Raw genomic sequence first — 24,690 nt, 5'->3', positions numbered from 1 at the left:
AGGACCTTATGCTGGGATCACAATCATGTCAGAGGGCTGTGTGTTTTGTTCTAGCGAAAGTAAATGTGACAAGCCCTTGATCTGATTTTTCTAAAGCAGAGTGGGTTGGTTTTGTTCCTTCTCTGAGCACTCAGGCTGCTACATCTGCATTGCATGTTTCCTTCAGGTTTGTTTTCACCACTTGGCTGACATGATAGAAACTCAAATGTCACAAGACAGCCGCTCTGTGTTATTTTAACAATGACTAAGGTGTCATCTTTGAAAAAATCCTCTTATTGAAAATAAGAACCTTCCCTTTGATGTTAATTTTGATATGCTGTGCTTTATTAGAGGGAAAAAAAACCTTGTTGCAAGAGCCGCAAGCAGTTTCACAGGGAAGTTGCCCTGACTTTGACTCTGCTTGAATGATATAGAAACCCATCTTATTTTCCAGACTGGGGCTTCCTGGACTCCAGGGCCAACCTTTTCAGTCCCTGTTCATGTGCCGAGCTGGCAGACATCTGATCATATCTAGTGCTTGATGATGAGGGACTTTGCAAGCAAGTCTTTGTGTTTTGCAGCATCTTAGTATCTGATCGAGGCTTAGGTTCTTGTCTCATCTTGTGTCGTGAAATGTCAGCAGGTGGAGTGACGTTGTGTACCCATCCAGGACATTGACCCCAAAGCAGCCACCTGTCAGTGGTCAAGAAAGCAGCTTTTTTCAGACCCTTGGCATGGGCCATCGCCAGAGAGCAGCAGGTTTGGCTCTTTGTTCCCCCACCTGCAGCCTGTATGCATCCTTGTGTGCTGCTGATTGCAGTCTGGGTCTTCTGACTGTCACAGATTATAGGAAATAAGACTGGAAAAAAAGAGGGGGACCTTTTACAGTTCCTTCCCTAGAATGGCCTGGCTAGGAACTGAAATAATTTCTGGCATAACCTGTTTCAGGATGAGCAACAAATAGGATTATCTTAATTAAAGTAATGCCCTGGAGCTCCCTGTGCTCATCATTGCCTTTGATCTTTCTCCATCTCTGTTCTAGACACATTTTGTAACAATCTGATTTAATTTCAGTAGCAACATTAGCAAAAAGTGACACCCAGCACAATTCCTTATATGGGTGGGGTTAGAATGATGCAATGATGCCATTTTCTGGCTGAACTTCCACAAGGGAAAGGGTACAAAAATAAAGGCATCTATGAAAGGATGAGATTGTTTTGCAGAGTTAGGGTATGTCAGCCTGCAAAGAAGTGCTAAACTGTGTTATTCAGGGTTCAGCACAGGGAGGCTCACATGGTCTGTCTCCTCTCTACTGTGATTTGAACCCAAGTTTAAACACCAGCCTGATTCTGCTGGGAAGGTTAGGAAATGGCTGGTGCCACATAAGAATCTACACAGTTCAGGCAGCACAGTTTTGCAGATAAAAAAGGCTGTGCTGTGTGCCCTGCAACAGCAGGGTAATTTATTCATCATTGCCCTGAAATGGATTTCAGCCAGAAGCATCAGGCACAGGAGGAGGCTATGACCTCTGCATCATTTGCAAGCTGCATCTTGCTGCTGGCCATGTGGGATGGGACCTTTAGAGAGGGATGTCTTTGGTCATAGATGTCTGGTTTTTAGGCAAAGCCTGCCTTTGTGCAAGGGTGAAGCCTTGTCTCTGCTAAGGTCACAGGAGTGCAGGGCACTTAATCCAGCGCATGCCAGCAAAGCAGTTTAGGATGAATCAGGGATGTGTATGGACCGACACAGACCCCCAGAGTGAACAGTCTGCCCATGCCAGGGAGGGCCAGCAGACGTTTGTCGTGCCAGGGCTGGCTGAAGTCAGGTCTCCTGCCTCAAATGCTATGGGAAGGAAAGGTGGTTGGGTCTGGGAGCTGCAGACTGGCTTTGCCTGCTTTTTTTTTTTTTTTTTTTTTTTTTTCCATTTTGGAAAGGCAGGTAGCATTTTCCTCTCATCCAAAGGTAGCCTGGGCAATAACTGTAAATGCCTGCCCACTGCCCACTGCCCACCAGCTTTAGGATTTAAATTTGCCCCTGCTTTGCTGGCACCCCATCAGGAATAGCTGCATAGGCTCCAGCTGCAGGCACAACAGCTAAGTTGGGAGCAATGATTAACCATATGGAAAGAAAGCCATGCATGCTGATGTCCAGTCTGCCAATCATCCTGCGTGGCCATATCATCAGTCGGCAGGCTTTGTGGTACTGAAAGGAAATCCTCCACTCCAGGTGAAGATTTGCACAGCACAGTTCCCCGGGTGCATCACTGGTAGAGGATGTGAAGTCCTTTCTCTTTGGAAGGATCACTCTTTGAGCCCTAAAGGAATTGAGGAAGGGGGGCTGCCCCCACTTCAGGGTGTTGGAGACATGCTGGAGATATGGAAAGGCTTGAAAGGGACGTTGCCACACACACCCAAAATTTGGGCATTGCTCCTGCAGTCTCTTGTCAGTGATCCATGCACATGGCTGAGAAGTTAACAGTGACAGACTCCAAAGTGTGAAGGTGAGCTGCAATGTGTATATTCTGCTTCAAAAACCAACCCACCTCTCCCAAATCCTTTTTAATTTCATTGTCTTTACTACTGCAAAAAGATGTTCTGTCTTTAAAGGCAGTGACTCCATCCCTCTTATTCAAGGCCTGGAACAATTGGTTGAGTACTTCTCAGAGCAGATTGCTGGTGCAGGAGGATGGAGCTCAAGTCTGTACTTCCACAGTCTTCCCCATTCCATCTACTGCAAAGAAAATATTTGGGCAGGGGAGAGATAGGGATGGGGTGATGATGGCCTCTGTGCCATGAGCTTTGTATGTTAAAGCCTGGAGAGGGAAGATGATACTGGAGCAAAATGGATCTATGGATCATCCATAGATGATCCTATGGCAAAACCTAGAGCAAGTTTTAGACGCTGGTTTCAGTCCTTGGCTGACACAACCATTCTACAGTGTCTTGAACCATTGCTTTGACCACCAACATCTCCCTTTGTGAAGCAGAATGGTGTCTGTTCTTCTTGCCTGTGGGCTGGTCTGTCAGACTGCATGAGACATGATCTAGGTGCTCTTTTTCTCTCTGTAAGGGCTGAGTGGTCTCTAAGAGACAAAAGAGACTGACCTTGAGGGTTCTTTTTGACTGTCATGTGGTACAGCAGTTATCATCACATGCTGCCTTACCTCTGTCTTTTCATCCCATCATAAATGCTGCTTGTATGGTAACTTCCCTGTTTTCCTTCAAGTTTCATGATGAAGGAGAGTTGCTCATTTTTTTCTGGGTGACTCACAGCTCTGAGCTTTTATCACTTTCATGTCTGGAGGTGGTGGGAGGAGGAAAGCCCTTGGATAAATAACAGGAAGGCATTTCATTTCAGTTCCATCTCAGCATGTTTTGTACCTCTCCTGTTCCTTTAGGACTTGAGCAAAGAAAATCATTAGAGACATTTACTATATACCACTGAGGGTTGCACTCATTAAAGTATAACAATACCAGCTCTGGAAATTCAAAACAAAATTATTTCCTTCCCACAGACCTGAGTATCATCATATGCCTTGGCAGCTCTCAGTCAGTCTCTCATAATCCATTGGAAATAAGTAATCTTCTCTGAGTTAGCGTTCTTGTCAGAATTGGTACATATTCTAGTTTCTTGATTCCGCCTCAGCTTTTGCTTCACGGAGGCATGAGTGCTTGCAGGAGCCCGGCTTTTGTGGGCACCTACTACTTTGTGGATGTGGTTCATCTAATCCTGTTGCTTTGTGTCTCTTGATGCATTGCACTTCTTTCATCCCAATTTAATGACTCTTGGGAAAAGGGTCTTTCATCTGTGGGCATGAATCTATCCCCCTTCAGATGAATCTGAAGGTTTGCTGTCCTTAGAAGCACCTTCTTATGTGAGGTGTGCAGATGGTAAATTAGTGATGTCACACTTGAAATGCAGGATGCTGTTGAACAGGATGGTGGCCTTTCCATGGGGCCTGTCTTGCTGGTGAGGTTGCTTTTACAGGGCACCTTTTATTTGGTGCATACAGAGGGAAGGACATGATCTGGTAAAGGATTTCTGCAGGATTTGGTCCTGGCTGTGCATTGGAACTTCACAGCTGGTGCTAAGCAATGCTTGGGACAGAGCAAGCATTTGGGAAGTTCTGATGATGGCATTTTAAATGTTGAATGTCCATTACACTCTCAGGAACAGGATACATCGCAAACACTTTCTCTGTCAGTGGAAATACTGAAGCATTTACTGTAATGGAGTGGAAAAGCATTTCTATAAACATCTGATTCTCCCAGTCCTACAGAGTGATCTTGCCATTTACTACAGAGTTATTTTACTTTTTTTTTCTTTTTTTTTTTTTTTTTTCTTTTTTTTTTTTTTTTACCAGGACAGTGGTGTTAGTTCTTTGCTGTCCCCTAGCCTGTCTACTTGAAGCCCACCTCCTGTCTTACCTCCTGGTCTTGTAACTCTTTAGGACAAGGGCCACCATTCCTGGGTTTTGCTCTCGGTAGAAACAATGCTGCCACAAAGACAGTAAGGAAATGAGGAGCGTCGGTTTGTGCTCCTGGAGGCAGTGAGCCAGCACAGTGCCATGGTTAGGTCTTTACGTCCTTGTGAGAGGCTGGCCTTAAAAAAGTCAGTTTGGAAATAAAAGAGTTGGTGGTGCAAGATGGGTCTGAAAGGAAAGGCAAGAGAAGCAGGGGTTTGGTTGGGTGTGGCAATGGCAGTGTGGCAGGCTTACACCCAGAAAACCTTTTGCTAGGATCTTGTGCTTCCCTGAGGATTGCAGTCCTTCTCTTACATCAGCCTGAATTGCATGAAGCAGAGCACCCTATGGAAAAAGAAGAGGGATTTTGAAGGTGGTTGGATGCATTTGTTCCAGGCAGTGACAGTAGCTCCAGTTGATTGCCTGGTTGGGCACTGCCCTTCTCAGCTCCAGGCTCATTCCCATGACCGGAAATCTGTCCCCTCTCAAGGAATTGCCTGGTTCTGAGGAAGCACCATGAGGCAACATAAATGTCCTCCATGGCTGGAGTTTGAACATGTGCCACAGGTCCTTCAGTGTACCCAAGGGTCCTCAGGAATCCAGAGGAGTGCTACAGTGGGTTTTGTCGTGCAGCTGCAAGGCATTTCACAGGTGGGATGAAGGAAGGTATTCAGAAAAGGATATTTTTCTTATGAAGCTTTTTCTTTGAATGGAAATAGTCAGCAGTGGGGAAAAAAGTGCTTTTTTTCTGTTTTCCATTGAAATTTAATAGGGGCTTTATAAAAAGAAAAAAGGAAGAAGCATCTGTGAGATGAAGTGAACAAAAACCTCTCTCCTGTGAAGACAGGTTGAGTTGTTCAGCCTGAAGAAGAGAAAGCTATGAAGAGACCTCAATGTTATCTCTCAGTACTTGAAGGGGACTTATAAAAATGAGAATGACTTTTTACACAGGCAGATAGTGATAGGACAAGAGGCTATGGTTTTAAACCAAAAGAGCGCAGGTTTGCATGTAATCACATGTAAGGAAGAAATTCTTTACTGTGAGAGTGGGGAGGCACTGGCACAGGTTGTCCAGAGAAATTATCGATGCCCCATCCCTGGAAATGTTCAAGGCCAGGTTGGATGGGATTATGAGCAGTCTGGTGTAGTGAAAGTTGTCCCTGTGCATGACAAGGGTATTGGAACTAGATGATCTGTAAGGTCCCTTTCAACCAAACTGTTCTATGATTCTGTGGTTCTATGATTTTGATGGAGTAGTTGTCTGATGGATGCAGGTACTCAGCTCATCCATCAGATGGGAGATGCCCTCTCCATGCCAGCATAGGGAGAGGAGTTGATTGCCTGGGGTGTCTGCTCAGATGGTTGATTATCTGCAGCAGCAAACCATGGAGAAAATGTGTTTGCCACCAGCCGGACCCAGGTAACTTTGCACATGTTTTCCTCCCTGCAGATGTGTCGGCGTGTGTACAAAGGGATCCCGCTTCAGGTGCGAGGCCAGGTCTGGTCGCTTCTGCTGGATGTTGACAAGATGAAGAAGGAGAATGAAGGAAAATATGAGGTATGGGCTCTACCTGGCAAAGATGGCAGGAGCAAGGTGATAAGGAGGTTAGATTGGTTGATGAAGCTGTTTTGGTGAGGACTGAAAATGCAAAGGGTGTCAACTCTTTGTCCATGGGTTTATATTAAGCTGGGGTCTTTTAGCATGTTAGCTGGCTGCTTTCTGTAATATACTGCTTCCATTTATTCTGCTGGAAGTTGGGAGTGAAGCTGCTGTCATCTTTAGAGAAAGGTGCAGGGAAGAGTGAGGGGAAGCTTTCCATAGGCAGTGTGTGGAAACCCTTGGTGAGTAATTACCTTATTTTCTAACTTGCATCATGTACCAAGGCAAGGATCAGGGTGTTGTGGAGATAATTATTTTTCAGAGGCAGGAGGTTGAGTGCTGCTTCCAACAGGTGTTTCTAAAAACTCCTGCCTATTAAGTGGGATGATGCTAGCACTCATTATAGTTAGTCAAGCGTGGATGTTACTGGCGAGGTGCCATGGGGATGGAGGCACACACAGGGGCTGGGGGAAGGCGGGCTCACCACAGTAATCACATATAAGGAAGCTCTCCCAGCAGGCAGATTCAAATTGTGCTCCCTCACTCAAAGCTGTGCTGCGCAGGCAGGGAAGCAATCCAAACAAATGAAAGTCACAAGGAGTTTATCTGTGCTCCAGAGGGGTCTGCACTGAACAGGAGCTTCAGGGCTAATAGGCTTTACTGGATGCAAACCCTCTACAAGATCATCTTAATCTGCCTCTTCTTTGGTGCTGCCTGCTGCCAGTAATTAGCTCTCCCCTAATTTCCTGCAGGAGAGGCTCAGTGCAGGTCCTGGATGAGGGGTTTTGCTTTCAAGAAGGGACTAAGCCTCAGCCTCAGATTTGTGTCCTGGAGGGACTGGTTCCAAGGCGACCGCATTTCTCCCTGGGGCATAACCCATGGCACAAAAGCCTGAAGGCTACCATGGGACATTACACGCTTGCCTTTGATGTAAGTGTGATGCTCGGCCTCCATGGGATTTGCTAGCTGCAGCTAGAGGGCTTGAGAGGAGCTTGGAAAGGTAGCAGGAGAAACATATTGGCCAGAATATGCAGAGCAGAGGCATTCTGGCTTTTACCCACTTCTTTGTACAAGGTCTTTGGGATGGGAGTTGCAGCTTTCCAGCTCTGTGCCGCCACCAGCTCGACAGAGCAGGAGTGTCTGTGGAGCCCTCAGGTTATTAACACTAGGGACAAAAGGAGAACAACCCATCCTGTGTTTCTTTTTTAATGTCTGCACAGTTAGTAAAGCCTCCTGGGTGCATGGAGGTGAAAAAGTGCTGTGTGACCTAACTGCTGTTCATGTGCAATGATTTAAAAATACCCAAAGTAGGGTATTTACAGTGTTTGGGAGATTTCTGTGTTGTTTTGGCAGGGAAAACAAGAGGGCCTTTAGCAGGAAAATTTGAACTGAAGTGACCCAGTGCACATGAATAGTCATATTCTCTCAGGTAGTTTGCCTGCTTTATAGAGGGCATAGGATACAGAGACCACAGTATTTAGAGCAGGGAATTTATGTTGTTCATCAGATTTTCCATCATCACTTTTATCCCCATTTGTCCTGTGCAGGCAATAATTTAAAATAGCCCTTGTACTGTTGCTCCTCCATCCAGCTGCTCTCAAGGTTGGCGTTAATGTTCCCAAAATGCTGTGATTGTCCTAAGTGTTGGCTGTGCTGGACACATGTGAGTGCTAATGACCTTCCCCAGAGCTGATGTAGCCACCTTGGAAGGTCAACAGCAGCCTGGAGGCACCTGGTATCAAGCTGATAAGCATTCACAGGATGGCAGCTGCTGGAGCAGATGATAAGTATCTGTGCAGATGTTCTATTTTCTGTCTCCTCTATGAGTCAGGAGGGGTCCTGACCCTAGGCTCAAGGCAAGTTGGGCTTGCTGCTCATCTCTGCTGCCTCCAACCCGCTGGTGAACCTCAGCGTGCCTGAAGACAGTCACAAAATGTATTTTCTTCATGCAATTAACCCTGTAGACATTAAAGGAGGAGGGCATGATCACTGGTGGTATCTAAAGGCTGTGAGATTAGATGTTTAGCTACAGTGGTCCTTGTCTGCAGTAGAGAGCTGAACAGTGGGTTGCAGATGGGACTGCAGTGAAATTTGTCCATGGAGCATCTTCATCTTGGGGCTCTGAGGGCACAATTGGTTCAGGTGGTCTTAAACTTTCATTTGAATTTCCTTTTTTTTTTTTTATTGCAGTGGACTTCAGTCCTTTTTCTATGTGATGCTGCCTTAAATGATTAGCCATCCTGGGGGGAACATGGGGATTCTTGGGTTTGAGTTTAGCTTCTGTTCTGGACTCTGCCAGATTCTTCAAATTTGTACCAGTCCAAGAGAAATATTCCAGGGCTGCTTTTAAGGAGTGGAAACTCCTTAAATCGAATATGATTCTCTTCTGCAGGGAAAGCAGTAGTTGGAGATCACAGAGTCTGTCATAACAGTTTGGACTTCATTATGATTGAGCCTCTGAAAAGCTGACAGTGCTGCGTACATCTGTGTATTAGTTCCTTAAGGATCAACAGTGCTCTCAGTGCTTTATGACAGACAGCCAGGCAGAGAAGTCAAAATAAATCAGAGTGGAATTAAATTGGAAAAGTTTTGTAAAGTTCTGTAAACTCAGTATCTGCATTGGAAGATGGGTGAAGGCTGGGTTGGCAGCTGCTGCTGTCTTAGCGTGTGAGTGTGGGGCCATCCCCTTCTCCCTGGGCCAGCAGCACAGACAAGGAGTCAGGGGCACACCCTTAGGCTGCAGTTCATTGCTCACTGCAGGACCTCAATGTCCCCTGCCCTGGATAGCTCTGTGCAGCTCTCAAGTTGCCACTCCTGCTGCAGGAATCCTGCTTTCTAACTGTGTGGAGAGAGGTACAGACTGAGATTGTGTCTGATTCCTGCCTCCTGTCTGCCCCTCTCCCTTCCAGCAAATGAAAGAACAAGCGAAGAGTTTTTCCTCAGAAATCAAGCAGATCGATTTGGATGTTAACCGCACCTTCCGAAACCACATCATGTTTCGGGATCGCTACGGTGTGAAGTGAGTATGGAAGGCTTATATGGCGTAATATGGGCAGTCGTAAGGCTTATATGGCCTAAGTGAAGGATGAGCTGGATGGGGCAGCCAGCAGTCCCCTGGCTCAGAGCAAAGCCATCTTTGCCTTCTTCTCAAACCATCACCACACGTGGTGACACACAGGTGCTGGGCTGCTGATTCTCTCTTCAGAGAGGTCCACACTAAGGCAGGCTCAGCCCCAGTTCTTGAGCCAAGCAACAGCCTGTTGCAGTACCTTGTTCCCCAGGGGTCACAGTGGCAGAACACTTGGTTTGGGGTGATGGGATGAGCTCCTCAGGATCTGGGAGAGATGAGGTCTTCATGACAGGTGGGGTTGGAGAGATTTGACAAAGTGACTTTGTCACTGGGATAAGTCACACCTGGCTGCCCTACACAGTCTCCAAGGAATGAGCTTTCTGGTTCTATGAGCTGTACTCCTTGCAAAAGCCTTTAGTACCAGCTGGTTGAGTGTTTTCAGAATCTTCACTCTCTGTGTGTATGTACTGGTGTGCTCATGAAGCTGGAGACCTCATGCTCAGGTGTTTTAATATTCTTCTTTCACCCCAGGCAACAGGCACTCTTCCACGTCCTGTCAGCATACTCGGTTTATAACACGGTAAGTAGTAAGCCCAGTTAACATCAAGAGCATGGTGCTTTACATATTTTTATATATATATGTATATAAAGATTTAAAGAAAAGCTTTATATATATGTGTATTTATGTAGACATACATATTTTCATGTGTGTATATGTATGTAATAAATACATACATATTTAGCCAGTGGTAATTCTAATTTTAACTCCTAATAGTGGGTTGTATGGAGAGCTGCAAGACTCTCGGGCAGCACAAGAATCTTTCCACAGTTGTTTCATTCCCTTGTTCGTTTTGTCACCTGGTAAATGACATCTGGCAGATTTAGTTTGGGCGAGTGTCAGCAGAGAACAAGGGGTTGCCCTTTGGCTTTTCAGCAACACTAGTCTTCTGGCTGGTTCTGACTGTTTCTGACTGTCTTGTCTTACACCAAATGGCATCCTTGTTGAAAACACTTATTTACTACAGCAAACCAGTCCTTTTTAGCTGAAGGACACATGCAAGATAAGCCAAAATTAGCAGCTGAACCTACTGTCTCCACCTCCTGGAGCGGACAGTTATCCCAGAAGATGCTCAGGGAGTTAGTTAAGGAGCCTCCCTCATGCCAGATAAATGCATACCAGATTTATTTACTGTTTAATTACTTCAGTGCTCATATGGCTGAAGGAATCCAAAACAGCGTTGGAACCACATGCTGTTTGTCATCCCAAAGACAGATTGGACATAAGGAAGACATTTTTTACAATGAGTGTGGTGAGGCATGGAAATAATTGCTCAGAGAAGTTGTGGATGCCCCATCCTGGAAGTGTTCAAAGTCTGTTTGGATGGGGCTTTGCACAACCTGGTCTGGTGGAAGCTGTCCCTGCCTATGGCAGGAGGGTTGGATGAGATGATCTTTAAAGATCCTCTTCCCACCCAGACTACTCCATGAGTCGGTGATGTGGTAGATGCTGTAGACATACGGGAGCTGTTAATTTGGACATAAACAGTAAAGAGTTTGAAATGGGACAAACTTTGGAAGAGGAGAGGGAAGTACAGGCAGCTTTAGCATTATAGTAGGCTCTGCCATCATGGCAGCATGTGTGCCCCTCTTGACTGTTGCAGGAAGTGAGCTACTGCCAAGGGATGAGCCAGATTGCAGCCATCCTGCTGATGTACTTGAACGAAGAGGATGCGTTCTGGGCGCTGGCACAGCTGCTCACCAACCAGCGTCACGCCATGCACGGTAAGGCTGGGCTGGGGCACGTCTGGCAAAGGAAGGGAAGATTGTTCAGGTTGGTCGGTAGAGCTTTGTTTCTCTTCACGTATTTGTTTAATTAAAGTGGATGAGGCTTAACTACTTGTGCAGCCTGACTAGGGAGCTAAACTTCACTCATGGAGGCAGACAAGTTCTTATTAAAAAAAATGAGTTTTATCCATCTGAGCTTTAGCGCTCAGTAATTAACACTTTCACAGAAGTGCTGTTCTCCCTCCAGGATACCTTGCCCTTGGCAATCAATTAACTCAAGGTTATGAGTTTATAAGAAGTCTCACAGAAGTACATCCAAGAGTATCCACACTAAATGTGGATGTAATTCTACTAAATGTGTGATCTATTACTTTACTTCAAACACATTAAAGATCCTTTCATCTTACTTGTGGTTAGCAGTAATCTATGCACAGAGGGTTTTTCATGGGCAGAGAGCTAAACCTTATGGCTTGATAACTTTGGACAGTCTTAAATGTGATGAATCCCACTAGATTACAGGGCATGCCACAAGCCTTGTGGTGTTCAAACATCTTCAGCTTTTCTCTGAACCTTGGTAAGCACTGAGATGTGTTTGGAGAGCTCTTGGCCAAGCCAAATTGCAGGCAGGCAGGCAGTGGGAGCTGTGTGGGCCTGCTCCATGGAACCGGGTGAGAACGACCAGCTGGGCTTTGTCTGAGGGTCCTGTTGTCCAGATGGGGTGAGGGGTGACCTCTGGAAAGAAAGGTGTAAAGGAGGTAGCTGGGCACCCTGTGTTTCAGCCAACTTGAACAGGCAATGCAAAAGATGAGTTTATAGAAAATCAGACTATATCCCTCTCACTGCTGCAGAGCTTTCCTGATTTTTTTTTTTTTATTTCTCTTGTCTTCTCTTGTTAAGGTTTTTTCATTCCTGGGTTCCCGAAGCTGCAGAGGTTTCAAGCCCACCACGAGCAAATTTTAAACAAACTGTTCCCCAAACTGAAGAAGCACATGGTATCTCTTTACTTTCAGTATTCCTATAATAATGCCACATTTGAATGATAAAGCAGTTCATATAGTGTTCTGCCAAATAGATGCACAAATGAACGTATTTCTAACCATACAGGACTGCATCAGCTGCAGAGGCAGGCGTTTATTAAATGGGTTGCCCAAATCTTGCTGAGGTGAATGGTAATAATTTGCTTGCTGGTCGTCATTAATGGAAGAGCTGCTGAAATTTAAAGGCTTCCCTAGGAGAGGCAGGCAGGAAGAGAGCCTGCAGCAGGAGGAACAGCAGTAAGGCTGGGCTGTGTTTTTACACCAGCTGCAAGGCCCAAGGGCTGGTGCTGGTCTGCTGGAGTCTTATTTCAGTAGTTATTAGCTCCAAGTGCTTTGCTGTTGTTTTAAGTCAAGAGGCACATAAGATTTGCTATATGTTTTGTTGCTTGGGCACATCCAGTTGCTTTTCTCTCTGGCAGATGGTACAGGCCCATTTGGTGGGAGCAGGAGCATCTGCAGGCCCACTGACTCCAGTCTAATGTCCAGGCCACTATTTTGCAGCACCTGTTCTCCCCTCTTTTTTTTTTTTTTTTTTTTTTTTTTTTGCTTTGCCCCACTTTGCATTTGGTGTAGACAGTTGGTGTTCAGTGGCTAGACAACTAGACTCCTAAAGTTTTCTTATGCTTCCAAGGGGCTTGGTGGCCCCCATCTCCAGCAAAAGGTGTTTGTATTAACATCATCTGCAACAGCTCTTGCTTCATGCTGCAAATGGCTGTAAAAGTGAAACAGAACCATGTCAGGCTTTCACTTAATTATAGTCATGGGCAGGGGAGCGGATGGGAATCACTCAGAAAGCTACTCATTCCTCCTGCTGCTGAAGGCTCTCCAGGCTTGCACGTGCACAGCACCAGCCAAAAGCAAAGGCTGGAGTTGGCCGTTCATCTCTTGAGCTTCTTTCTCTTCCCATCCCCACTCCTTTGTTGGCTTTGCGGCAGAGGTCATGTCAGCTCTGCACACATCCCAGCACTGGGCACCAGATGGAAAAGTGTTAGGCTGAGGTGGTGATGGTGAGGATTTTAAGAGTTTTCCTTAGCCTGTCAGGCTGTCCTGCTCCTGCAAGTGCCATGCCATGGAAACGAGGTGGTGCTTCCAAATGGTAGTCTGCAAGGAGTGAGTGGTTTGAGTTCCTTGGAAGGTTTTTATAAATCCCTGGAATAGGTATTAGGCCAAGAAAGCTTCTCCCAGAAATCCCTTTCCAATGCTATGGCTGAAGTCTGGCCACATCAAGGATCAGGTTCAATAGATGTCTTGGGCAAAGGACCAAAGCAGGGCTTCAACAGTGGTGTTTAAAGCAGAGGCTTTGTTGGGAGATGGGAGACTAACTTAGAGCCACATCCTGCACCCAGACCCTAGAATAAGTAAACCAACCAACCAGCCTCCCTCAAAGCCTTATGAGCTGCTTGAACCTCCAGTAACCAGCCTGGTGAAATGCCTGTCTCTCTTTGCTGTCTTCCCCCAGGATAAGGAGCAAATGACTACTGGGATTTACACAACCAAGTGGTTCTTGCAGTGTTTCATTGACCGGGTAAGGATGCTCTAGGGTTTTTTGCTGCTCTGCTGTTTGCATGCATGGTTAATCTGCCTGTGTTTTTTTGTAAATATCATACTTCGAAGATCTTAATATTTTATAAGGTGGGATATTATGCACACGCTCATAAGGCAAAAAAAATTAATAAGGGAGGAGCTAAAAATAACTGGATGTCACTGATGACAAGCCAATTCCTGCTGCCTCATCACAAGCAGTCACAGGGAGATGGCTCAGCTTCAGAAGTATAACTTCAGAGACAGGAGAGATCTTTCTCTTGCCCACTGGCACTGCTGCGAAGGCAATTAACCTCACTTTGGCTCTGGAAACAATATAGAAAGAAGAAGAGCTGGGGGCACAAACCTCAGCAAATAGCAGTGCAGCAGCTGCAGGCAAAGGGGTAGACTGGGACTGTAGATGTGTGAAAGCATGAGAAAATTACCTGATTTGTCTAGAGCTAATTTGCTAGTCCTAAGCCAAGACTACTTTATTTTTAGGGTCGACATTGTGCTTACTGGACTTGAATGTAGTGTCCAGACTTGCTAATATTCAAGATATCTCTGTGCTCCAGTCTCAATTTTCTGCTGTCCTGTGTTCTATAGAACAGTGGACAGCCTCTTCCCCTCAAGAGTGAACTCACTGCTTTTGCCACTAAAAGCTGTATGAAATGCAAAATCCCTTTAATTGCAGTAGCGTGTGGTAAGAGCTGCAATGGTCAGTTGTGCCAACTGACTCTGGGGAGTCAGTGCAGTATCCTAAATTAGAACCCAAACGTCTCAGTAGGATTAATATTAATTTTTCTGTTGGTTGGGTGCCTTAGATCTTTGCTGGGAGGTATGGGCTACTCCATCACTTTGGGTATCAGTTCAATCCTGTTTGTCAGATTGGGTCTGGGTGCAAATTAAAACCTCTTTGCAGAGGTGTTTTACCAGGCAGAATTAATCTTGTGTATAAGAAAGATGTCTTCTTTGGACACCAGGTGAATGATTTTTTTAATACTTAGTGATGCATCATTGGGCTTTCAGACCTATCCCATAAATACTCCTTTTGGGAAATCTGGATGGATACAGGAGTTGTTTTTTGCACTCGCAAGGCTGAAAGATGATGGTACGTCCTCCAGGGTGGGGAAATCCATCTGCTAGTGTGCTCGTGAGGGAAATTTCTCTTTTTTCTGCATTCATGGATGGGTTTTATATATTTCCCTGGCCACCCAAGTTCATTAGCTTTAAGGCAAAACTATAGATGATAAAAGATGCTTTTTGCGTTTTAGATGAATTCCTGACTTGCAAAACACCCTGTTGTGTGTTTTGATGCAAGGCAATGCAGTGATGGCAGCAGCCTCTGTTTCATCATCCCATGTGTGATTTGTTTGTGTGTTTGAAACAGACCCCATTCACTCTGACCTTGCGGCTCTGGGATATCTACATCCTGGAAGGAGAGCGGGTGCTGACTGCCATGGCTTACACCATCCTCAAACTGCACAAAAGTAAGGTCCCACCTGACTGCATCCCCTAGGGTTGTAGTGGCACTGTGCTGGGTCATGCTTGTGCTGCTGACCTGAAAAGCTTTGCTGGCCACTTCCATCCTCTTGGTGCCCTGTGCTGGCCAGCAAAGGCACAGTCCAGGGGAGGAAATGAGATGCCACAGGGGTTGACTTGGTGTGCTCAGCACACAGAAATCACACCTGCAGTACTCCCAGCTGCATCTTTCTATGTACTATGCCCCACAAATTGCTTTCAGGGGCAAGACAGACAGCAGCCCATCTGTCTGCAGAACTTTATGTGGTGGCTCAACTGAAAAGTCTGTAGAGGGACACATAAAGCCATTAATACACTTCTAAAATGATCAAAACCTGGTTTTCTTGCATAACATTAAGGCAGGGATGTTTCTACCTTGAGATCTTTGTAACTTTTAATCCCTTTACTCCAATAAGTTGATAGCCTTGCTGTGTCACTCTTTTGGCCTTCATCTGGGGTAGGAGTGTATGATGAGAACCTTTAGGACAGCAGAATATATGGGACTGCATGTGTTGGCTTCTGCAAACAGCCACCCTGTTCCTCAGTTAAATGAAGAACAGGCTATCCAGAAATAAACCTTGAAGTATCCTATTTGTCTGCAAAAAGTGGGAAACTGGCAGGCAGGCAGATGTTTCAGCTTGGCTGTGAAATCTTACCTCCCTGAGGAATGTGTAGAGAAGGTTGGCATCTCTTCCTACAACCCATTCCTGTCTGTATCCCACCCCTGTCTGCAACCTTTCTAAGGGCAAGCACCTCTTCCTGCATCCCTGCCTGCTGGCTGGTGCAAGTTGGCATGCTTGGCTGGTGGTGGCAGCTGCTGGCAGTGGTTGTTCAGCCTGATGCTCAGGGCCTGTCTCATGGACCTTTTCCTCCTCCTAGAGGCATTGATGAGAACTTCCAGAAATGGCCCAAAGCCTGCATCCTCGTCAGCACAGCTCTCAGCCCTGCCACTGAGAAGCTACTGCTCAGGTGGCATGGATATATATGTGTATTGATGACCCTGAGCAGTAGTGGTGCGGTGGGAGAGAGGCAAAAGCGTTCCAGCTGTCTCACTGTGGAGTGGGAGCAGCAACAGAATGCCAGATAAAACCAAAGTGTGGTGTAACTCATGCTTGTGCTACCCTGAGATTTGTCTGTGCCACTGCCATTACTCTCTTCTCCCATCCCCCAGAGCGTTTGCTGAAGATGACACTGGAAGATTTACGTGAATTTCTGCAGGAGAAAATTGCTGCTTCCCTGCAGTATGAGGATGACGCTGTCATTGAGCAGCTGCAGGTGTCAATGACTGAACTGCGCAAGATGAAATTTGACCTGCCCCCACCAGGTGGGTAGAGGGGAAGGTGGGCAGCCCGGCAGGGACCAGAGCATCCTGCTCGTGTGGCTGGGAGCCAGGGCAGCCCAGAGGGGCTGGCATCTGTTGTGTGGAAGCATCTGTCTTCCTCACATTCAGGGTGTGCAAAAACAAACTGATGCACAGTTTGGGTTTTATTTTTTTTCTCTGCTTCCAATGCAGCAAAGCCTGAGGAGTTTCCAAGGAAACCCCTGGGCCTGGAGCTCTCCCTCAACCCAGTAGCCATAAAGGAAAATGCAGCAGCCAATGGCCAGAATGGCCGGGTGGGTGAGCACACTCCAGACAGGGAGTCCCATCCCCACAGAGTTCCTGATGCACCAGGAGGAATGACAGTGGTGGAAGCGAGGATTCCCACCTTCCAGGGTAGCGAAGCAGCTGAAGCAACAAACGTGCCTGTTTCGGATGGGCAGCCACCAAATGAGGAGGGTCAGGTGGAGCCCATCGTGGACGGGCAGCCATCGTCTCTTCAGAAGGCAAGCGAGACACAGGCCCAGCAACACCTCCAGCCCATGGTCCTGCTTCCAGAGCAGCCTATTCTTGCTCCTGGCTGTGCTGTGGTGGACCATGGAGTCTCCCTCCAGGCCCCAGATGAGCACTGCTTCTTAGACTCCTCTCTCCAAAACAGGCTGGCTCCTCCTGACTCCAGCACCACTGATCTTTCCACTGCAGACCAGGCAGTCTGGCAGCCAAATCCCACTGCCCAGCCGGCGGGAGAACAGGCATCTTCACTGAGCAGAGACGCAGTGCTGGAAGCAGCCCCCTATTCTCTGCCATCCAGCTGCCAGCAGCTCTCCTGCACATCACAGAGCGATGGCTCCCCCAAGAGCGAGCACGGGGAGGAGGCGGCGGATGACAGGCACCGCAGGGTGGTGCTGCCGGACAAAACGGGCCTGGAGCGCTCGGCATCCAAAGCTGCATCCACAGGAGAGCTCCTCAGCCTGCAGCACAACGGGCTGGGCAGTGCCACCGGCATCGTGCGCTGGCCCGAGGCCGTGGGTGCGCTGCCCGCGCACAGGCAGGCGGGGGGCAGTGTGCCCGTCTTGGCCAGCAGAGAGCCAGAGGCAGCAGGGCTGGCCGAGGGCTGCCCCGCCCAGCGGGCACCGTCCCCTCCAGTGGAAGGGAACAGCCCCTATGTCGTTATCAAAACCACAACTCCACTCCACCTGGCCCATGCGACAGAGCAGGACTTCTTGAACAGAAAGCAGGTGGCATTGCCTCTGTCAGAGACTGGACATCCCCTGCCTACCCCCCCCTTGCTGCCGCCTCGTACATCAGACCCAGAGGAGGCAGAGGTCCAGAAAAGCCTCCATAAACCATTAAATGCACTGAAAGCCCCACGACCCCCACTGAGCCCCAAACCAAATCACTGCCGCAGGTTGCCAAATCCCGCTCAGAGAATAGTTTCCTTTCGGGCTCTCCTTCCCTGGCAAAGCTGCCCAAATCAGTGACGTTCTAGTGAGGATGGGGAAGGGGAAGTTAAGGGAGAAGAAGTGGGTTTTGGAGAAAGCACCCTTGCCCCATTTACAGGATCTCCTTCTGTCAGCAGGGCTGTTGGGGTGACAGCACAGCACCATCGCCCGTCAAGCTGTGCTTTGGTACGAGTGCCCAGCAAGGAGACAAAGTGGTGGCCACCAGCACTAGGAGACACCAGCAGATTGGATTTGCATGTTTCCTATGGACAAATGGGAAAATGCTTTCATTTTTTTGTTCCTCAAAGCTCCACCAGCCCCATCACCTGGGGGAAAAGACAGGGCTGGTGAGTTTGTTGCGTGTTTCCTCCTGCTCCTGTCTGCTGTGGGAACCCTCGACCAAGCAAGCAGGCACAAGGTGTTGGAGTCCAAAATACTTTCTTTAAAATGCCCCATCGGCACAGCCACAGCATTGCTTTCAAAGGCCTTTGTAGCAATAGATCTTTATTTCATTTCCCAGACCTGCAGTTGTAGGCAGCAGAATTTCCAGGCAGTGCCATGGCATCCTGGCAGGACACAGGCAGCTCGCTGCCCCCTCTATGCAATTCCACAAAACAGTGCCCAGCTGCATCTGGCTCCTGCTGCTGCGCTGGATGGTGTTCAGAAGGACAGATTGAACATCTGGGTCCCTGGGACATCTCCTTGGTATCAGCCTTGTGGGGGGCTGCCAGCAGAGTGTTTTTTTCCCACCAGGTTCTCAAGGTGACAAGGACAGTGATGAAGGTGGCGCCTGGTCTTGGGCTGAGTACCCTTTCTGCTGGCCTTTCCTTCATAGGGCCAGTGCGGCGAGCGGGCTCGCTGCCTTTCTGTTCCCCAAACAGGAAAAGGGGCTGCTGGCTCAGGAAACCTGCCTGCACTACCAAGCTGCTGGAGGTGTGATGGCATCTAATCACAGTGCCCCAGATAAGTCCACTTTTGCTTTGAGTAAGTTAAGTGTCGGAGTGGAAAGGTCATAGGAATTGGGGAAGGGAAAGCACATCACCCAGAACCTGATCTTAGCCCTTCTGGTCAAGCCCACACAGAATTAACAACAGGAAGGAAACTTGGACATGATGGGTGCCCACTTGCCCTTTATGCACTAAGGTGTAGAGGCCTGTCCATCTTTTCCCTATGCCAGGGTGCTGCTGCTGCACAGCCCAGGCCATTGGCTGGAGGTGTGCAGGGATCTGAAGAGACCCCCCCTAGAAAGAGCTGGTCCAAAATTCTGGTTCCAGCATCTACTTCACCTCTAGAGGTGAAAGGGCTTCATCAGGAAGGCAGATCAGTGAAAAAGCAGGAAGTAGTCCAGATATGCTGGATTAGACTTTGCTGTCCAGAAGAGGTAGCTGCAAGTGCCACCTTAGGTGGGACTGCAAGTGGGATTCCATCAACAGTGATCCTGGGCAAAAGCTCCTTAAAGTTCTAAGGAGACTTTGAAAACTATTTTTTTTTAATCTCACAGGCTGCTTCACTTGCATAACCTGATCTAAAGCCTACATGAAAGCCCAGCAGAAAACTTCCACTAAATTATTCTGTGGGTTCCAGGAGCTGGACTTGATGATCCCTTCCAGCTCAGTCTATTCTATGGTTCTATGATTTATCAGGGTTTATTTTGCCTTGTGTACGTGTGGTGGTTTATGTTTGCAGCAGGGAGTGTCAAAAGGATCTTTCTTTGGATGTAGCCAGCCAGACCACAGCACCCTCAGCTTTCATTGGAACCCCAGCTCTGTCCCAGGCCCCATCTTCCACTGAACCTCCAACCTTGCCTATCCTCTCCCTCTGCAGAGCAGGGATAACCCTATTAGCTACCTCTCAGGGGTGTTGTGAGGAGTCAAGTGTTGCTGTTTTAGGAAAAGTGCTCTTTGAATGTTCAGTATTTGTGTTTTGAGACACCACAGGTCCTTTCTAGGACAATGGTGCTTGAATTGTTTTTAGAGTATGTTTTTTCCGTAACTGTGTATAGTTAAAATGTATTTGTGTGTTAAAATACCTGAGCAGTATTTCAGGACAGATATCCACTGCCTTTTGCTAGCAGCCCACTGGCTGGAGGAGCTCACTGGGAAGCAACAAGAAGCATCTGAGAGCTGTTGGTGACATCTTGGCTTGGCTTCTGTAGCTTGGGGCTCTGTCCTCTCCTTGAAGTCTACACAGGATACCTTCTAATGCATCTGATGCAAGAGCTGAGACCTCTTTCCCTTTGTTTTAACCCATTCTCCCTCATTTGAGGCACACAGCCTTTGCACATCGTGTTGCTTGTGCACTCCTCATGCAGTGTGTGTCTGGGATGTTCTGCAGTATTAACATTTAAAAAGGTGGTCTGCTCTAATTTTGGAGAGCTGTCAAATGCACAGCACTTGGTGCATGATGTTCAACACGGATTTTGACAGGGCAAGGAGTGGGGGTTGTCTTTCCTTCCAAGCCCTAATAGGAATGAGCAGCAAGGTCCTCAGTCATCTTCAGGTCTGGGGAAACAACCAGCAACATGCATTGCTGTCCATGGTGTGATGCTCTCACTTGAACACATCAATGCATGATCCCCAAGGAGATGCCCACTCCTGTCTCCTCCTCTGCCTCTTGGCTGCAGACAAAGCTGCAGCCATGGTGGGTCTGTGGCAGCAAGGCCTGGCCCAGCCTCAGAATATGAAGAGAAGGATGAGGGTGGCAGCTCAGCAGTACTAATTATGTAACCCAAGCCACTCGCAGCGCTGCCCAGCCCCCTGCAACAGTCCCAACCCTTCAGCAAAACCCACTCTTACCGTGAGCAAACGTGGGAAAGCAGCTCTCCCATCTTTGCCCTTGCAGCCCTGAGACAACACTGGTCTTGCTGCCTTCCATGTAGAGGTAAAGACCAACGCTGTGGGTTTGGTTTTTTTAGGTTTAGTTTGGTTTTCTTTGTGTTGTTTGTTTGTGATAGAGCACTTTGAGTGGCTGCAGCACTGGCAGGCAGCAGGAGCCACAGGACCCAGCTCCAGCAGGGGCTGGAGGTTGAGGTTAGGGTTTCTTGGCCATGCACTTTGAGAGCCTGGCTACCATCTGCTTTCGTTTTTATTTGCTATTGTTTACAGCGTGGAACGCTTCTTCCATGACTCTTTCTAATGTATTAGAATTATTACTTTTAAGAAAAAAACATTTTTATGCCTGCTTTTTTGTTTGTTCAATTTGGTTTTTTTAAAGAAGGGGGGTTGGGCGGGGGGGGGAAGTCAATCATTCCTTTTTACACTGATCCAGACTGTCCAGAGTGTTTGATGCTGTGTTTTACTTGGTTGTAACAATGGTTAAAGAAGTTTAGCATAAATTCAGACTCCACAAGGTTTTTTACAGATCAGAAGCCGCATCAAGACTAGTTGCCTTCTCCTCATGACTTCTAGCTTCAATCACTGACTTCAGCTGTAATGGGTCCATCCTGCTCCATCTCTGCTTTCCTCCCTGATTTTCTACTGTTATTATATACAGGCATGGCCAGCAGCAGTGGAAAGAAAAATGCTCCTTTTCTCCTTACCATGGTCCTCTCCCAACTGAGCAAAGGGCAGCATCCCTTCTGACACACAGCTGCCAATCAGCAGCGCTGCCAAAGCTTGTTTTTTGGCCAAGATTTTGTGTTTGGAGTTTGTTTTCCTGCCTGTAGGCAGTGGAGGGAGGGTTGGACAGGATGGGGAGCGGGTGGACACAGCTCTTTGCACAGTAGGTGGGTGGGTGGGTGGGTGCAACTGACACTCGTGAGTCAGGGCTGAGTCACGTTTACAGCAGGCACTGGGAACGTAAGGTGGTGCTGCTGACAGCTGAAGATGCATTTTGAAAAGCTGTGAGTGAGCAGTACCTCTGACACCCCCCCACATTTCATGGCCAGGGCTTCCTGGGCTTAGATGACCGTGATACTGTTGCCTTTCAGGTGTTACATGTGAGCAGTGTTCTGGCTCCCCTGAGAGAAAGTTGCCACTTAAGTGTTAAGCAGCATGTTTATGGTAAACACAGGGTGTCTGTCTCTACCGGAGCAGCACAGAGGGCACAAAGACTGACAGCAGATGGAGGGGCCAGAATTAGCTAAATGGAACCCTAGGAATTAAGTGCCTGAAGGCAGCCCCGTGTGTCTGTCACCAACTGTAGGCTGGTTTTCCTGCTTCTATCACTGCCCTGCCTCACCTAAGAGGTCAAACAGGAACAAAAATTGCTCTCCAGTGCCCTTAAATTAGCTCATTTATATTAATTGGTTAAAACCTGGTCTGAAACACCACAGAGAAACAAAAAGCCCCGTCATCACTGAACACCACAGTGTTTCCTGGTACAGAAGCACCCTGAGGATGCAGCTCTTGGCACATTTCCTGTGCCTTTATACACCAGCACAGGGATGCAGCTCTGTGAGCAAGGGTGAGATCCTTGGTTGGAGGTGAAGCAAACCTCATCCCTCCTGTGTTCCAAGTGCTCACAAGCAGCCTCATTGCATAAACTGCCTTGTATCACCTCCCAGCCACCAGCTCCCATGAACCTGTTGGCTCTCAGGCAGTGCCAGGTGGGACCAGGTTTGAACATCTGCTATAGTTAGCTACGTGACAGGCAGTGCAGGGTTTAGATATGGCATTTATCCAACTGCTAAAACAGCATCCCTGCCAAGGAGAGAGCAGAAGGGCAGTTGTGCCAGGTTTGAGGGTTGTTTTTCTTCATTAAACAGCCCTGGTTCACTTGGTTGTTGGAAAAAGAAAAAAAGGAGTAAGATACTGCTTATTGGTATCCTTGATTCCCAGAGTCCCTGCATGTGCCCAGTTATGGCCTTACGGCTGTGGTACTCTCACCCTGTCCCTGCAGGACATGGCTCCACCACCTCCTCTGACAGCATCCCAGCAGCTAATGCAGGAGCTACAGAGGTACCCAGCCTTGAACTGGTGCTTGATGGGGCTCTCAGGTATGGTTTTCGGGTGCCAAGCACCCACTGCACAGAGTCCTTCCCAGGGGGAGACTACCCCTGGGACTTGCCCACAGGTAAGCCTAAGCCCTTCCCTCTCTTACCAGAGCAGTGTAAGACCTCAGGGTGAACATAAGCCATGCCTGGTGTCCAGCCTGGCCTCCAGCTGCTGTCAGGAACACCAGGTCATGGAATGCTCCTGCAGCAGGGAGGTGCTGATACCCCTGAGGGGATAGGAGGGTAGACATCCCCAGTGTCACTCCAGCAGTACCCTTTGCACCCTTCTGTGCCCCCCAGGGCCTGAGTGCTGCTTGCAGGGGACAAAGTGCGGGACAGTCCCAAAGCTCAAGGTTACAGATAACCTATTTGCTGGACAGCATTGGGACCAGCAGCAAATGAATGCTATAGATGGTGTTGAAGCTGCTGCTTAAATTCTAGTGGTCTTATCAGCCAGGGACTGGTCCTTCCAATGCACTTGGTATTTGCCATATCATCTATCCCCTTTTCCTGGTGGAGCCACTGCTGTTGTCACAGCAGTGCTCCAGCTCCCAGGGCTGGTCCTCAAGGCAGAACTGCAAACTCCCTAAGCTGTGCTCAGCTCTGGTGCCCTGGCAGCCCCCTGTGGCTCTAGTCCTTCCTGGCTCAGGAATAGCCAAACTGGCAATGGCAGGAGCTGGGACAGGCAGGAGACAATGTCTGTCTGCCCTTGCTGGCTCTCTGCCAAGCCCTGGCTGTGCTCATCACCATCCCTGCCCACCTCCCATGACATGGAAAGCTCATCAACCCTTGCGTGCTTCCGCAAGGCTTCAGTCAGTCAGCACTGAATAATTGATGCTAAGTGGAGCCTGGAGCAGAGCCAAACTGAGGGAGGGAGCGAGGCTTTGTGCTGGTTTAGGCTTTGCTCCCAGGATATAGCAGGGGGAGAGAGATGGGTGTGCTGTGTCTGGCAGCTTTGTGCCCCAGCCAGTTTGGCAGAGGCAGTTTGAGTTTGGCTGGGCCTGGGCGTGTTCCTCCTCTTGGGCTTGCTGTGCTGCTCACCTGCTGCTGTGTCCTACTGCCATGGTAGTACTGCTGTGCTGTCATCCATCATCTGCTGCTGTGGCACCTGTGGGAGCTGCATGCTGCTGTCACGTTGCTCTTGTGCTCCTTGTGTGCTGCAGAGGGACCATGGCAGTAGTGAATGGGACTTGGGGAGCAGAGCAAGGGCATCCCAGTCCCAGCAGCTCTTGCTAGGGGTGGTACCTAAGCTACAGACCCTGTACTCAACCCATAGCAAGAGCAAAGTAGTTGAATCTGGGGCCAAGCCCATCTGCCTCTTCCCCTTCCCACCAGTTGCTGGTGGCCAGGATGGTGGCTGTCACACCATCCTCTGAGCAATGTCACCCCCTTTCTACAGTACATCGCCAAGTATAAAGCAGCATATGGAGAAAATAACAGCATGGCAGTTTAAAGAGGCAGATCTGACTGCTTCCCCAACCATCTCCCAAATCCTACTGCCCCAGTGTCTGAGGAGCCCCACAGGGCACACACCAGCATCCTCTTCACCTAGAATGCTGTGGGCACCAGGACAGTGCAGGCGACAAACAAAGCACAGCTGAAGCATCTCACCAGGAGATGCAGCAGGTGGGCCCATCCCACAAGCATCCTTCCTCACTGGCAGCAGTTAGAAAAGAGCCCAAGATGGGGATGGAGAAGGCTTAGAAGGCACGCACAAAAACATGAGTCCAAGGGATTTGAGTCACTAAAGCCTGGCTATTCTTCCACACAGTAAAACAGGCTCCTCCTAAGACACAGAGAAAAGTAAACTAAGAAACTTCTAATTTTGTCCAAAACTGGTCTGAAGTCCCTTAGAGGTACCTGTGACTACACGGGATGCAGTATCACAAGCCCCTCTTCCAATTATACCATTAAGAGCATGGGCCACCCTGGTGCCCTGGAGGCCACTCATCCTGGCCTCACATCAGAGCCCTGTTCCTGGAACATCTGAGCCTACATACACAGATAACCTCAGGCTTGGGG

General features: G+C 48.2%; 1 protein-coding gene across 4 annotated transcripts in view; it reads left to right on the top strand.

The window, feature by feature from the left end:
- The window catches only part of LOC136362469 (USP6 N-terminal-like protein), a 75,874-nt gene extending 54,958 nt beyond the window's left edge, over positions 1 to 20,916 (top strand). For 3 of the 4 annotated variants that reach the window (XM_066321018.1, XM_066321015.1, XM_066321016.1), the window contains 10 exons: positions 5,892 to 5,999; positions 6,197 to 6,283; positions 8,951 to 9,060; positions 9,643 to 9,691; positions 10,773 to 10,893; positions 11,794 to 11,888; positions 13,393 to 13,458; positions 14,845 to 14,944; positions 16,147 to 16,299; positions 16,489 to 20,916. In XM_066321018.1, the coding sequence (XP_066177115.1) occupies positions 5,892 to 5,999; positions 6,197 to 6,283; positions 8,951 to 9,060; positions 9,643 to 9,691; positions 10,773 to 10,893; positions 11,794 to 11,888; positions 13,393 to 13,458; positions 14,845 to 14,944; positions 16,147 to 16,299; positions 16,489 to 17,774 (2,175 nt within the window). In that variant the 3' untranslated portion in view covers positions 17,775 to 20,916. The remainder of the gene's footprint in view (positions 1 to 5,891; positions 6,000 to 6,196; positions 6,284 to 8,950; positions 9,061 to 9,642; positions 9,692 to 10,772; positions 10,894 to 11,793; positions 11,889 to 13,392; positions 13,459 to 14,844; positions 14,945 to 16,146; positions 16,300 to 16,488) is intronic. The other variant, XM_066321017.1, reaches the window with a different exon arrangement.
- The last annotated feature ends 3,774 nt before the right edge of the window (positions 20,917 to 24,690 follow it).

This window comes from Sylvia atricapilla, chromosome 6, assembly GCF_009819655.1.
Source record: "Sylvia atricapilla isolate bSylAtr1 chromosome 6, bSylAtr1.pri, whole genome shotgun sequence".
Classification (NCBI taxonomy): domain Eukaryota; kingdom Metazoa; phylum Chordata; class Aves; order Passeriformes; family Sylviidae; genus Sylvia; species Sylvia atricapilla.
Note: the sequence above shows the minus strand (reverse complement) of the source record. Positions and strands in the feature narration are given on the sequence as shown.